Raw genomic sequence first — 16,121 nt, 5'->3', positions numbered from 1 at the left:
CGCAGAAGCGGTACTTCATAACAAAGGATAATGTGATGGAAAACTGGCCTCGGCGAGATTATTACATGGTTAGTACGAGATACAGCAAAAAGCATGAGGAGAAAAAATGCATTAAAACCACGTGCATGATGCCTATAGACTATGTGACCTATAGTTTGCCACTTAAAACCATGTTTATTTGGTTCAAATATAACTGATACTTTTATTTATTTGTGTTTAATTCTGAGAGTGAGAGAAATGTCAAAACACATTTAATCTTAGGACAATAATTTATTTTATTTCAACGTGCATCCAAATAAGTTACATTTTAAAAGCAAAACAAATAAATAAGATTGAGCTGGTTTGGACAATTGTGATGTGGAGATGCCGGCGTTGGACTGGGGTGAACACAGTAAGAGTTTTAAAAACACCACGTTAAAGTCCAACAGGTTTATTTGGTAGCAAATACCATTAGCTTTCGGAGCGCTGCTCCTTCGTCAGATGGAGTGGAAATCATAGAAATCATAGAAACCCTACAGTGCGGAAGGAGGCCATTCGGCCCATCGAGTCTGCACCGACCACAATCCCACCCAGGCCCTACCCCCATATCCACTCGCTGATCCCTCTAACCTACACATCTCAGGACACTAAGGGGCAATTTTTTAGCATGGCCAATTAACCTAACCCGCACATCTTTGGACTGTGGGAGGAAACCGGAGCACCCGGACGAACCCCACGCAGACACAAGGAGAATGTGCAAACTCCACACAGACAGTGACCCAAGCCAGGAATCGAACCCAGGTCCCTGGAGCTGTGAAGCAGCAGTGCTAACCACTGTGCTACCGTGCCACCCAATCTGCTCTCAAACAGGGCACAGAGACACATAATCAAGTTACAGAATACTGATTAGAATGCAAATCCCTACAACCAACCAGATCTTAAAGATACAGATAATGTGAGTGGAGGGAGCATTAAGCATAGGTTAAAGAGATGTGTATTGTCTCCAGACAGGACAGCCAGCAAGTCTAGGAGGCAAGCTGTGGGGGTTACTGATAATGTGACATAAATCCAACATCCCGATTTAGGCCGTCCTCATGTGTGCGAAACTTGACTATCAGTTTCTGCTCAGCGACTCTGCGCTGTCGTGTGTCGCGAAGGCCGCCTTGGAGAACGCTTACCCGAAGATCGGAGGCTGAATGCCCGTGACCGCTGAAGTGCTCCCCCACAGGAAGAGAACAGTCTTGCCTGGTGATTGTCCCTCCACTCACATTATCTGTATCTTTAAGATCTGGTTGGCTGTAGGGATTCGCATTCTAATCAGTATTCTGTAACTTGATTTTGTGTCTTTGTATGCCCTGTTTGAGAGCAGATTTCCACTCCATCTGACGAAGGAGCAGCGCTCTGAAAGCTAATGGTATTTGCTACCAAATAAACCTGTTGGACTTTAACCTGGTTGTGGTGAACCATTGTTGGTTCCCACCAGGTAGTGCTGAGCTATGGTCTGGCCAGTACTATGAGTCTGTAGATATGTTACTGTTGGGGTTAGGGTTGGGCTGTTCTACCTGTTAATATAGTCCTATGGTACACCCCAGTTGGCTCCGCCTCCTGGGAGAGGTATAAAGGTCACTGCTCTGCCTGGTGACCCTTTAGTCTGGGATCGTGTACTGTATATAGTAGCTCTGTTATTGTTGGCAATAAAAGCCTTTGTTTCCCGAGTACATCCTGCCTCTCGTGTGTTATATCGCGCATCAATTTTATTGCCAACAAGTAAATTCTTTTTTTTGAAAAAAAAACGACAAAAGAAAACATGGAGCAAATGCTTAAACCCGAACGGCTTACGTTGGACCCACGTGCGGCGGGAGCATCGAACACTTTCGACCACTGGTTGAAGTGTTTCCAAGATTACCTCGACGCCTCCACAGTGGTCACCGATGACGCCGACAGACTCCGGGTCCTCCACGCGAGGGTAAGCGACGCTGTATACTTAGCGATCCGTGGGGCCACCGACTACAAAGGGGCCCTCGAGCTTCTCAAGAAGCGATACAACAAACCGCTGAATGAGATCCATGCTCGATACCTTCGAGCCACTCGATGGCGGCAGCCCGGCGAAACGACGGAACAGTACGCGTGCGAGCTTCAGCAGCTCGCCAGAGCCTGCAACTGCAAGTCAGTGTCGGCAGACCAGTACATGAGCGACCTAGCTCAAGATGCGTTCGTGGCGGGAATCGGCTTGTCGTTCATCCGCCTTCGGCTGTTGGAGCAAGGTAACCTCGATCTCACTAAAACCATAGAGTTAGCTGATGCTCTAGAAACGGCCTCCAAAAGTCTGGCGATGTACCCCGACGACCACGTGGAGACAGTGTGGCAGGGGCAGTCGCAGACTCCACTTCATTCAGCGGGACCGAAAAACTGCGTGATTGCGTTCCCAGCCTCGGACCTGATGACGGCAGCAGCTCCAGGTGGCCCGCGGTGTTACCTCTGTGGGGGGGGGGGGTGAAACACCCCCGGCAGCGATGTCCAGCTAAAGCGGTGTTGTGCTCCGCCTGCGGCAAGAAGGGGCATTATTCCAAAGTATGCCGGTTCAAACCTCCATCCAAGAACAGCAGTGCGGTGTGTGACTCCCCGGAGCCGGCCTCCTTGTCTTCTGCGTCTTCAAGGTCTTCTACCACGTGCGATTCCAGGACGTCGCCATTCCGAACGACGGAGTCGCAAGACACGTGCGACCTGCAGGGGCCGCAGGTTTTGGCGCCATCGTCCACGTGCGACCTATGGGGGCAGCCATTTTGGTCGGCACCGACCGCGAATGACCAGCAGAGGTCGTCATCAACCATCTCAGCTGCCTGCAGTTGCACCCATGAACCCACGGTGGCGTCGACCATCCTGGACCAGGCCAAGCCTCACAGACTCGACAAGTCCATGATGGACATACAGGTAAACAGACGCCAGATTTATTGTTTGTTTGACAGCGGGAGCACGGAGAGCTTCATTCACCCTGACACCGTGAAGCGGTGTGGTCTCCGGATTCGGACTGTCAAGCAGACAATTTCGATGGCATCAAGGTCCCGGTCTGTCACCGTGCTAGGGAGCTGCGTGGTCAATCTGACGGTGCAGGGCACGGTTTACGAGAACTTCAGGCTCCTTGTGTTACCGCACCTTTGCGCGCCAATACTCCTAGGACTAGATTTTATGGGCCACTTGAAGAGTGTAACCCTGCAGTACGATGGGCCACTCCCTCCGCTTTCAGTGGGAGACCCGCAGCCTCTAAATTGCCCACCGCGCTCCACATGTAGTCTCTCAACGCTTAGGATTACCACACCCTCCCTATTCCAGAATCTCGTGCCAGGCTGCAAGCCCATCGCAACAAAGAGCAGGCGTTACAGCGCTGAGGATCGGATCTTCATTCGATCTGAAGTTCAGCGGCTCCTCAAGGAAGGGATCATCCAACCTAGCGCTAGTCCTTGGAGAGCGCAAGTCATGGTGGTTAAGAATGGGAACAAACCCCAGATGGTCATAGACTATAGTCAGACCATTAACAGATACACGCAGCTGGATGCGTATCCCCTCCCGCGCATATCTGACATGGTCAACCAGATTGCGCAGTACCGGGTGTTCTCCACCATCGACTTAAAATCTGCTTATCACCAGCTCCCCATTCGCCCAGAGGACCGACAATACACGGCATTTGAGGCGGATGGTCGCCTGTACCATTTTTTAAGGGTTCTTTTTGGTGTCATGAATGGGGTCTCTGTCTTCCAGCGTGCTATGGACCGAATGGTGGACCAGAACGGGCTGCGGGCTACCTTCCCGTACCTGGATAACGTCACCATCTGTGGCCATGACCAGCAGGACCACGATGCCAACCTTCTTAGATTCTTATGCACTGCATCTCGCCTGAACCTGACCTACAACAGGGAGAAGTGTGTATTTTGCACGCGCCGCCTAGCTATCCTCGGATACGTGGTGGAAAACGGGGTCCTTGGCCCTGATCCAGACCCTATGCGTCCTCTCCTCGAACTCCCCCTGCCCACTAGCGTCAAAGCACTGAGAAGATGTTTAGGCTTCTTCTCATACTATGCACAGTAGGTTCCCAATTACGCGGACAAAGCCCGTCCGCTCATCAAGTCTACCTCTTTTCCCCGAGCAACAGAGGCTCGCTTAGCCTTTGCAGGAATAAAAGCCGACATCGCGAAAGCCACGATGCACGCTATCGATGAGTCCATCCCCTTCCAGGTGGAGAGTGATGCATCTGATTTCGCCCTGGCCGCCACACTTAACCAGGCGGGCAAGCCCATCGCCTTTTTCTCTCGCACCCTCCAAGGCCCTGAAATTCGACATTCGGCAGTGGAAAAGGAGGCCCAGGCCATTGTGGAGGCCGTTCGGCGTTGGCGCCATTACTTGGCGGGAAAACGGTTCACTCTACTCATGGACCAGTGGTCCGTGGCGTTCATGTTCAACAACACGTTATGGGGTAAGATCAAGAATGATAAAATCTTGAGGTGGAGAATCGAACTCTCCACCTACAATTATGATATCATGTACCGTCCAGGGAAGCTCAACGAGCCCTCGGATGCCCTGTTGCGTGGAACATGCGCTAGTATGCAGGAGAATCGATTGCAGGCTCTCCACAATGACCTCTGCCATCCAGGGGTCACTCGGCTCTTCCACTTCATAAAGGCCCGGAATCTACCCTACTCGGTGGAGGATGTCAGGTCCATAACCAGAAGCTGCCGGGTATGCGTGGAATGCAAACCGTACTTCTACCGACCTGACAGGGCACACCTCGTTAAGGCCACTCGTCCCTTCGAAAGACTGAGTGTGGACTTTAAGGGCCCCCTTCCCTCGACAGATCGAAACGTGTACTTCCTCAATGTGGTTGATGAGTACTCACGATTCCCTTTTGTCATTCCCTGTTCTGATATGACCGCTGCCACGGTTATCAAGGCATTTCGTGATCTTTTCACCCTGTTCGGTTACCCCTGTTATATCCAAAGCGATAGGGGCTCCCCCAGACCGTTTGAACTTATAGACAGATGAACAATTGTTCTGTGTTTTGTACCCCGCCGGCCTTTGTTTTCAAAGGAGGGGTGAATGTGGTGAACCATTGTTGGTTCCCACCAGGTAGTGCTGAGCCATGGTCTGGCCAGTACTATGAGTCTGTAGATATGTTACTGTTGGGGTTAGGGTTGGGCTGTTCTACCTGTTAATATAGTCCTATGGTACACCCCAGTTGGCTCCGCCTCCTGGGAGAGGTATAAAGGTCACTGCTCTGCCTGGTGACCCTTTAGTCTGGGATCGTATACTGTATATAGTAGCTCTGTTATTGTTGGCAATAAAAGCCTTTATTTCCCGAGTACATCCTGCCTCTCGTGTGTTATATCGCGCATCACTGGTGTTGTTAAAACTTGGACAATTGCAACAGACAGGAGACTTTAGTTTTAATCAGACTCTTCAAGGCACAGGACAAAACAAAACTAGAAACATGATTTCAATGGAATTAAATAAAATTTAATCGTCATATTTGTTACCTTAAATTGTCTACTATTTGTCATATCAAATAAAATTACAGTAATAGGTTGAAGGATTTGTTTTTGTAAGGCAGAGTATTGAACACCTAAATTCTTTAAGCTCCTCCTCAACACTCTAATAGGGGGCCTTCAGAGGTCACTGTCTGTAACTTGCAAACAGTAACGCTTCAGCAGGCCTGTGAACTGAATTCAGGTAGAGTCTATTTCAGTTTCTCTATAAATTTGTGTAGTAGGACATGTTCAGCAGAATGAACAAACACAAATCTGCATCAACAGTTTAAACCAAGTGCAAGCTGCAGCTAAGAATACATTTTTGCAAGCAATTTCTGTATGCTGTAAAAACCAGTCTTGTTTGCTTGCTTCCAGCAGGTAAAAAGAACAGAAACTTTGCGAGAGGATTGAGACAGACTGTCTTCAAGGACTGCAGCATTGTGAAACACTATTCCATAACTAACTGTTGGATTTTGTGTTGAATGATTTTCCAGCAAACTCTATTTGGCAGCTCATTCTGAAAGTCAGACAGTTATCTTAAAACACTTGCACTGAAGTCAGAAATTCATGCTGTGACCAATTATTACGCTGTCCTTCTTTGAGGATAGAGGTCATCTCTACTGTATACCATGGCAGCAGTGGACAGTTTCCAATTACTGTACAGACAGATTGCCAGGACATGTAATACCTACATAGATGCGCTGGCCGTTGTGGGAGCATGGTATGTGACAAAGAAAAGTATCTGCCTTATCTGTGATTTCTACAGCATAGTCCGACTGCATTTCATCCCGAGACTGGTAAGCAGAAGAGATCTGCTGAAACACTTCGGCAAATGGGCCTTGGTGACTGGTACGTTCCTTTTCTCAGTCTTTATGTGAATGGCACTGGCTAGATCAATTGAACAGTAGTGGTGATGCAAAGTAGTTTTATTTGCACTAATGCTGCAGTTATACTAGAAACTAAAAACCATTCAGAACAAAGCAGTCGGCTAGATCAACATCCCATCTGCTCATTTAAATATTCAATTGTCCTGCTGTCAACATACTTTGGCTGCAGTGTTTACTATTTACAGGATGCACTGCAGCAAGTTGCCAAGACTTTTTTCGTAGCAAGTCCCAAAACCTGCATGCTCCACTACCCAGGAAAGAACAGCAAGCGCATAAGAACAACATAACCTTCAAGTCATCCCAACTTGGACATATATTGCAGATCCTTCGTCGTCATGGTTCAAAATTCTGGAGTTCCTTGTCTAATATGATGGCACAGTGGTTAGCACTGCTGCCTCACAGCGCCAGGGACCCAGGTTTGATTGCCGGCTTGGGTCATTGTGTGGAGTTTGCACGTTCTCCCTGTGACTGCGTGGGTTTCCTCTGGGTGCTCTCCAAAGATGTGCGGGTCAGGTGGATTGGCCAGGCTAAATTGTCCCCTAGTGTCAGGGGAACTAGCTATGGGTAAATGCATGGAGTTATGGGGATAGGGCCTTGGTGGGATTGTGGTCGGTGCAGACTCGATGGGCCGAATGGCCTCCTTCTGCACTGTAAGGATTCTATGATTCTTATAGTATTTTGGGATTATCTTTATATGGAATGTCGATGTTCAAGAAGCAGCCCACCAGTGTCCTCTTGAGGTCTATTAGGAATAGATAATCAGCGAATGTCTTGCAAGCATCACCATGTCCCTAACCATGTTTTTAAATCCAAAAGTGTGGCATAAACTGACATCGGAATGAAAAAGAGCGAGATTCGCTGGTTCCATCTCACTCCCATTTTCTTTCGTTTTGGCCTTGACGTGTGATTTACATTCAGAATGTTTAATGCTGGTGCAAAACCAAAACCAAATGCACCATATAAGAGACATTTTCACCATTTAGTTTTATCAATGTTATATTTTGCATAGTTTCTATTTCGTGTAAAATATAAAAATAAGCCTTTGCCTTTGTGGGCCACTGCGCAAAATTCTTTTGACAGGTATAATCAAAATATGGAAGATCATCACCTGTAATTGCACTTTGGGTGTGCTAAATATGAAGTGTTATGCACCTACAACTGAAACTCTAGTAACAGTGCATTATATCAATTCATTGTAAGTAGCATTTAATATAGCAAACATAGCGATACTGACACACCATTAAAAACAATCAGGAGAATGATCAATCCATAAAATTTGATATGAACAGATTCAGTTTGTGGAGGTTGAGGAGTGTGGGGAAGCAGACTGGCTGAACTGGTCTGTGCCACAAAATCAGATATATTTTGGCCCCAAACTGCTGCAATGGGGACTAGTTTGCTCAGTTCGCTAGATGGTGAATGTGTGGTTCAGGGTAATGCAAACAGCACATAGACAAAGCACACGTGACATGGCACTATGGACAGTGGTTAGCACTGCTGCCTTTTGGTGCCAGGGACATGGTCCAATTCTGGTCTTGGACCCTAAACTCAGTGTGGTGTTTACACGCTCTCCCTGTGTCTGAGTGGGTTTCCTTTAAGTGCTCTGATTTCCTCCCACAGTCCAAAGATGTGCGTGTTACGTGGACTGGCCTTGCCAAATTGCCCCTTATTGTCCAAGGACATGCAGGTTGGGTGGATTAGCCTTGGTAAAGCCATAGGATTACAGGGATAGGGAACGGTGGGCCTAGGTAATCGGAGAGTTTGAGCCAAGTGACCTCCTTCTGCACTGTAGGGATTCTATGACATGAACTGCTGAACTATGACCAAATTTAGCTCTAAGTCTTTAACATAATAGTAATAAGTGCATTTTGCCTTGAAATGTATAGTATCTTGATGACAAATCAAATGTTTTTAATGTGCAGACACTGGATTAGCATATCTCATTATTACCTGAATTTCAGATGATATCATCAGCATAGAAATATGGGGACATTGTGTTCCACTGTGGTGAAGGATTTCATTAAAATGTACTGCTGCAGATCACATGGTTAGGGAGGGAGCTCCAGGATTTTGACCCAAAGATAGTGAAGGATAATTCCAAGTCAAGATTGTGTGTGATGCGGAGGGGGCTTTCAGATGGTGGTGTTCCCATGTCTCCTACCCTTGTTCTAGGTGATAGTGATTACAGGTTTGGAAGATGTGACGTTGGGGAAGGAGTAAATATTTAAAATCGTAAATGAGGTGGCAATCAAGTGGGCTACTTTCTCTTTGGGTGGTGTTGAGCTGTTTGATTGTTGTTAGAGCTGCACTTATACAGGCAGGTGGAGAATATTCAATCATACTCCTGACTTATAGATCATTAAGTCATAACAGTGCAGAAGGAGGCCATTCGGCCCATCGAGTCTGCAACGAACACAATCCCACCCAGGCCCTATTCCCATAACTCTACATATTTACCCTACTAATCCCCTGACACTAGGGTCAATTTAACATGGCCAATTCGCCTAACACGCACATCTTTGGACTGTGGGCAGAAAGCGGAGCACCCAGAGGAAACCCATGCAGACATGGGGAGAACGTGCAAACTCCACACAGACAGTGACCCAAGCCAGGAATCGAATCCGGGTTACCTGACGCTGTGAGGCAGTAGTGCTAACCACTGTGCCACCGTGCAGCCCAATGATGGTGGACAAGCTCTGGAGGTTCAGAAGGTGAACGTTTACAACGTGGGTTTTCATTTTCTTTGGAAACTGAAAAATTTAATGGAAGATGGAATTATGTTATGACACCTCTTGTGTTTCTTTTTCATTTATTTTGCCCTCAAACTCCATTTTACCATCAGTAACCATACTTGCAACTTTCATTGAAAGTTTTTGAAGTTTACTTTCTTTCTTGCCTAGGCCCAGTCATGTTTGATGAATGAATGTTTATCTTTCTATTGTGATCAATTGGATAGACAAATGCTGTTGTCTGTTGAAAAGATTTATCAACTTCAGTATTTCACTTATGGTCCATACATTCTTTAGTCCTGTTGCCAGTTGACGTGAGATAAATTTAATATTGTGTCAGTTCATTAGCTATTTTTGCTATATTTGCATGATACTCCAGTTGCTCTCTGTCCATTGGTATCCATGTGGATTTATCCTCTTTTCGTCCTCCACCTTTGTTTTAGTGATGTTGGAACTATTTGCATATCCGCATTGTTGCTCCAGCTGAGAACCAGTGATGTGGAATAAGCAAGGGATGGAGAATTTTTCCATCAAGTGTTATAAAATCGATTAAATGAATAGTAAATTTTGATGCAATTCAAGAATATATTTCTCATTGTTTTTAGGTGGTCAACAAGAATGAGTTGAACAAAACAACATTGTGTCTCATTCAGAGTGTGGAGATGCCGGCGTTGGACTGGGGTAAACACAGTAAGAAGTCTCACAACACCAGGTTAAAGTCCAACAGGTTTATTTGGTAGCACAAGCTACTAGCTTTCGGAGTGCTGCCCCTTCATCAGGTGAGTGGGATTTCAGTTCACAAACAGGGCATATAAAGACACAAACTCAATTTACAAAATAATGGTTGGAATCATTTCAACCATTATTTTGTAAATTGAGTTTGTGTCTTTATATGCCCTGTTTGTGAACTGAAATCCCACTCACCTGATGAAGGGGCAGCACTCCGAAAGCTAGTGGCTCGTGCTACCAAATAAACCTGTTGGATTTCAACCTGGTGTTGTGAGACTACTTACTCTCACTCAGAGGGCAGTCAAATTGTGCTGCCTGCATGCATGAAATTGCGTTTCTTTTTTTCTGATCGCAGTAGAATCATAGAATCCCTACAGTACAGAAGGAGGCAGTTCAGCCCATTAAGTCTGCATGATTCTCTGACAGAGCATCTTACCCAGGCCCTATCCCCATAACCCCACATATTTAGCTTGCTGATGCGCGACAATTAAGCACGTGGAACCAAGGCTTCGATATTGAAGGCTTTTATTGTGTAACAATGGAACTACTAACACGAATACACCAGTTCAGACTGAAGGGGTCCTGCCGGAGCAGAGGGTCTTATACCTCGCCACCGGAGGCGGGACCCCACTGGAATGTGCCATGATAACACTTATAACAGGTAAACACCCTAACCCAACAACATAGTACAACCCCCACAGTAACAACACCCTAGCCCAACAGTAACATAATAACAACCCCCAATGGTGAACCAACGATGGTTCACCACATTCACCCCTCCTTTAAAAACAAAAGGTGGCGGGGTGCAAGAAAAACAGGTCATATAAACAGAATTCACAAGTCCAGACGGTCTGGAGGACCGCACCGACGCTGTGATCTCCTCAACACCGGTTGCGAAACCGGAGCAGGTGCTTGCGGTGGCGTTCTCTCCAAAACAACGTCCGGCTGTCCCCTCAAGGACTCCCGGGCCGGGTGGCCCTGGTGAGGCGATGGTGCAGGGGATCCTGGAACCTTTGGTGGTGGTGGTGGTGATGGTGGCGCCGATCTCCGAGTCTCAGGCAAGCTGTACCTGGGAGTAAAAGTGTTATGCACTGGTCCCGGTGCTGACCGCGCCACGTCTGGGGAAGCAATGAGGAGTAGTGGATTCGTGACTGGGGGAATAGGAGCGACAGGAGTTGCTACGTCCCCTGCGGGCGCCAGGTCTCTAATGGAGACAGTGTCCTCTCGCCCGTCAGGATATGCCACATAGGCATACTGAGGGTTGGCGTGGAGGAGTTGGACCGGTTCGACCAAGGGGTCGGACCTGCGAGCCCTCACATGTCGCCGCAGAAGGACGGGTCCTGGGTACGTCAACCAGGCTGGCAATGAGATCCCCGAGGACGACTTCCGAGGGAATGAGAACATCCTCTCGTGGGGAGTAGCATTGGTTGCCGTACACAGGAGGGAGCGGATAGAATGGAGCGCATTTGGAAGGACCTCCTGCCAACGGGAGACTGGAAGGCCCCTGGATTTCAGTGCCAGTAGGACAGCCTTCCAGACTGTAGCATTCTCCCTTTCCACCTGTCCGTTACCCTTAGGGTTGTAGCTCGTGGTTCTACTAGAGGCAATCCCGAATGAGAGCAGGAATTGCCTCAAGTCGTTGCTCATGAACGACGAGCCCCTGTCGCTATGAATGTAGTAGGGGTACCCGAACAGGGTAAAAAGCTCACTGAATGCCTTGATGACGGTGGCAGTCGACGTGTCCGCACAGGGGACAACAAACGGGAACCGGGAGTACTCATCTATTATGTTGAGGAAATAGACATTCCGGTCCGTTGAGGGAAGGGGGCCCTCAAAAGGGCGAGTGGCCTTGACCAATTGTGCCCGGTCTGGTCGATAAAAGTGTGGTTTGCATTCAGCGCAAATCCGACAGCTTCTCGTCACTGACCTGACATCCTCCACCGAGTAGGGCAGGTTGCGGGCTTTGACGAAATGGTAGAGTCTGGTGACTCCAGGATGACACAGATCATTGTGGAGAGCCTTCAAGCGGTCCTCCTGCATGATGGCGCATGTTCCGCGCGAGAGGGCATCCGAGGGCTCATTGAGCTTCCCTGGACGATACATAATATCGTAATTATAGGTGGAGAGCTCAATTCTCCACCGCAAGATCTTATCGTTCTTGATCTTGCCCCTCTGCGTGTTGCTGAACATAAACGCCACGGATCGTTGATCTGTGATCAGGGTGAACCGCTTCCCTGCCAGGTAATGGCGCCAGTGTCTGACTGCCTCCACAATGGCCTGAGCCTCCTTCTCCACCGCTGAGTGCCGAATTTCGGGGCCTTGAAGGGTGCGGGAAAAGAACGCGACGGGCCTGCCTGCCTGGTTTAGTGTGGCGGCTAGGGCGAAATCAGATGCATCACTCTCCACCTGGAAAGGGATGGATTCATCCACCGCGTGCATCGTGGCTTTCGAGATGTCGCTTTTCAAAACCTTGAAGGCCAATTGGGCCTCCGGCGTAAGTGGGAAGGTCGTGGACTCAATGAGCGGACGAGCTTTGGCCGCATAGTTGGGGACCCACTGTGCATAGTACGAAAAGAACCCGAGGCATCTCCTCAGTGCTTTCGTGCTAGCGGGCAAGGGAAGTTCTGTAAGTGGGCGCATACGGTCTGGATCAGGGCCAATGACCCCGTTTTCCACCACGTATCCGAGGATGGCTAACTTACGCGTACGGAATACGCACTTCTCCCTGTTATAGGTCAGATTCAGGCGAGATGCAGTGCGCAGAAAGTGTTGGAGATTCGTGTCGTGGTCCTGCTGGTCATGGCCGCAGATGGTGACATTATCCAGGTACGGGAAGGTAGCCCGCAACCCGTTCTGGTCCACCATTCGGTCCATAGCACGCTGGAAGACCGAGACCCCATTGGTGACACCAAATGGAACCCTGAGGAATTGGTATAGACGACCATCCGCCTCAAAAGCCGTATATTGTCGGTCCTCTGGGCGGATGGGGAGTTGATGGTAGGCGGACTTAAGGTCTATGGTAGAGAACACTCGGTACTGCGCAATCTGATTGACCATATCAGAAATGTGCGGGAGAGGATACGCATCCAGCTGCGTATAACGATTAATGGTCTGACTATAGTCGATGACCATCCGAGCTTTGTTCCCACTTTTGACTACCACGACCTGCGCTCTCCACGGACTAGCACTGGCCTGTATGATCCCTTCCTTGAGGAGCCGCTGAACCTCAGATCTAATAAAGATCCGGTCCTCAGCGCTGTAACGCCTACTTTTAGTAGCGATGGGCTTGCAGCCAGGTACCAGATTCTTAAAGAGGGACGGTGTAGTGATTTTCAAGGTGGATAGATTGCATGCGGGGCGCTTTGGGCAATTTGGAGGCTGCAGCTGATTCCCTACTGCCAGTGAAGGGAGTGGCCCACCGTACTGTAGGATCACACTCTTCATGTGGACCATAAAATTTAGTCCGAGGAGAATTGGCGCACAAAGGTGAGGTAACACAAGGAGCCTGTATTGCTCGTAAATTGTGCCCTGTACCTCAAGAGTTACCATACATCGTCCTTGGATCGGTACAGACCGGGACCGTGATGCCATGGAAATTGTCTACTTGGCAGGGAGAACCCGGAGTCCACACCTTTTAGCAGTTTCAGGGTGTATGAAACTTTCGGTGCTCCCACTGTCAAACAGACAATTCACAGTTCGACCACTTACCTTTATATCCATCATGGAATTCTCAAGCCTGTAGTGCTTGGTCTGGTCCAGGGAGATCGACGCCACCGTTGGCCCCTGGGCGTCACTGCATGTCGCCGATGTTGATGCTGAGGACCCCTGCTGGTCGCTCCTAGTCGTCGTGGACCATGATGGCCGCCCCCATGAATCGCACGTGGGCGAGGGCGCCAAACGCAGCGACTCCTGGTGGTCTTCCTCCTCCTCCGTCAGCCACGATGGCGCCGTCCTGGGTTCGCACGTGGTCGGACCTCGTGGGTACTGCAACGCCGAAGGAGATTGTCTCCGTTCTGGAGGGTTACAAGCTGCACTGCCGTTTTTAGACTTTGACCTGCAGACTTTGCCGTAGTGGCCTTTTTTACCGCACTGGCTGCAGATTGCCGTTCTCGCCGGACACTGTTGCCGTGGATGCTTGGCCCCACCACAAAAATAGCATCGCTGGCCACCTGGAGCTGCCGCCGTCGTCGGATTGATCTGGGAGCGCGGGTTAGCGGGGCGAGGAGGGAGCTGAGCTTGCTCCTGTCACGTTGACTGCACGTGGTCCTCGGGGTACAGTGCCAAGCTCTTCGACGCCGCTTCCAGCATCCCAGCCATCTCCATTGCTTGGGTCAAGTCGAGGTTCCCCTTTTCCAGCAATTGAAGCCTGATGTACGAGGACCCTACCCCTGCTACGAACGCGTCTCGGGCGAGGTCGTACATATATTGTTCGGCTGATACGTCTCTACAATCGCAACCCCTGGCAAGCTGCAGGAGCTCATTGGCGTAGTCCTCCATGGTTTCGCCCGACTGCCGACGTCGTGTAGCGAGGAGGTAACGAGCGTGTATCTCGTTGGGTGGCTTCGTGTATCGTTTTTTTAGGAGCTCGACGGCCCTCGGGTAAGTGGGAGCTGCACGAATGGCGAGATAAATCGTGTCGCTTACCCTTGCGTGGAGGACCTGGTGTTTATCACTATCTGTAGTGATAGCTACAGAGGCTGCCAGGTAGTCCTCGAAACACTTCCACCAATGGTCGAATGTGTTAGCGGCACCGACCGCACGTGGGTCCAGTGCCAGACGATCCGGTTTTAAGATCTGTTCCATACTCTTTTTTTTGTACAGCTGCGAGTTTTCTGTTACACAATAAAATTGATGCGCGACAATTAAGCACGTGGAACCAAGGCTTCGATATTGAAGGCTTTTATTGTGTAACAATGGAACTACTAACACGAATACACCAGTTCAGACTGAAGGGGTCCTGCCGGAGCAGAGGGTCTTATACCTCGCCACCGGAGGTGGGACCCCACTGGAATGTGCCATGATAACACTTATAACAGGTAAACACCCTAACCCAACAACATAGTACAACCCCCACAGTAACAACACCCTAGCCCAACAGTAACATAATAACAACCCCCAATGGTGAACCAACGATGGTTCACCACACTTGCTAATCCCCCTGACTTACACATCTTTGGATATTAAGGGATAATGTAGCATGGTCAATCCACCTAACCTGCACATGTTTGGCTACCCTAGCTTATCCAGTCTGTACATTGTAGATTGACTTGAACCTTCAAATCTTGAGCTGGAAAGAAACAATTTTCTGAGATTCCCATGTGCAGGCGATTTACATCACAGCTTTGGATGTAGGGGATGTCCAACTGTGGCTCTCCAGAAATAAAGCCATTTATATTCATTAATATTTTAAATTATATTTAGTGTTCTGTCAACAGTGTAGAAAATCAAGAATCTGCAGTACGTGGCACTCCATTATGGTAAAGAGGCATTAAATTAAAACGTATTATTTGAGATCATTTCAGTGTAATCCACAGCATTATTTCTTTATTGCAGAGAATTGTAATGAGCACTTTCCAGTCATTTTTAAAAAAATTAATAGTTTCCAAAGCTACTAATCCCAACAATAAACCAAAAATAAGAGTAACATTAATGTACTCAGATATTTTCACTGTAACTGCAACACAAATGTTTATACTGCAGAAGGTACAGTGAAGCATGAAAATGAATGTGACTTCTAACCTAGGTTGTTTCTCACTCTGTTCCCAACATCTGGTTTCTATGTAGTTATGCAGGAATCAGCTCAGACATGTAAGTAAGTGACAGTCATAGTGGAGCTGTACTTTCATATATGGGCATTAGAACAGTCAAGAATGAAAGATCAGCTGCATTAATCCTGTTCTGTCAGGACATAACCTGCATATTTGCCTCTCTCTCTCTTCCCTCCTCCAGGCCCCTCCTCCAGCAACCATGCAATTTCCCAGGAGAGGCAAATAAACAGAGCAAAAATAATCTTATTCCAATTCTGGTAAAAAATCTCAAGAAAAACTTTTCCAACGTCTGAAGGTAACCACGTTCCAGGAGACTACGGTAACTCGGAAACAAATCCCCCAATCATGCAGTAGTGTTGATCACACTGAGGAATTCATCCATTTTCCTTTTTAAATACATATATAGAAATAATCAAGTTCACACACGCATTAGTGGCATTGATACTTGGTATTAGGATAAAACAGCCTCATTTTTTTTCTCTTTGAATAATTTGGAATGAAATGGAAACTTAT

General features: G+C 48.1%; 1 protein-coding gene across 3 annotated transcripts in view; it reads left to right on the top strand.

Moving 5' to 3' along the window:
• Window positions 1-16,121, top strand: part of hsdl1 (hydroxysteroid dehydrogenase like 1) — a 46,731-nt gene that overhangs the window by 20,416 nt on the left and 10,194 nt on the right. For 2 of the 3 annotated variants that reach the window (XM_078212751.1, XM_078212750.1), the window contains exon 3: window positions 5,871-6,344. In XM_078212751.1, the coding sequence (XP_078068877.1) occupies window positions 6,125-6,344 (220 nt within the window). In that variant the 5' untranslated portion in view covers window positions 5,871-6,124. Of the gene's footprint in view, window positions 1-5,616; window positions 5,698-5,870; window positions 6,345-16,121 lie in introns of those variants that run through there. The other variant, XM_078212749.1, reaches the window with a different exon arrangement.

The sequence above is a fragment of the Mustelus asterias genome, chromosome 5 (genome assembly GCF_964213995.1).
Source record: "Mustelus asterias chromosome 5, sMusAst1.hap1.1, whole genome shotgun sequence".
Classification (NCBI taxonomy): domain Eukaryota; kingdom Metazoa; phylum Chordata; class Chondrichthyes; order Carcharhiniformes; family Triakidae; genus Mustelus; species Mustelus asterias.
The sequence above is the reverse complement of the archived record's forward strand: the minus strand, read 5'-3'. Positions and strand labels throughout refer to the sequence as shown.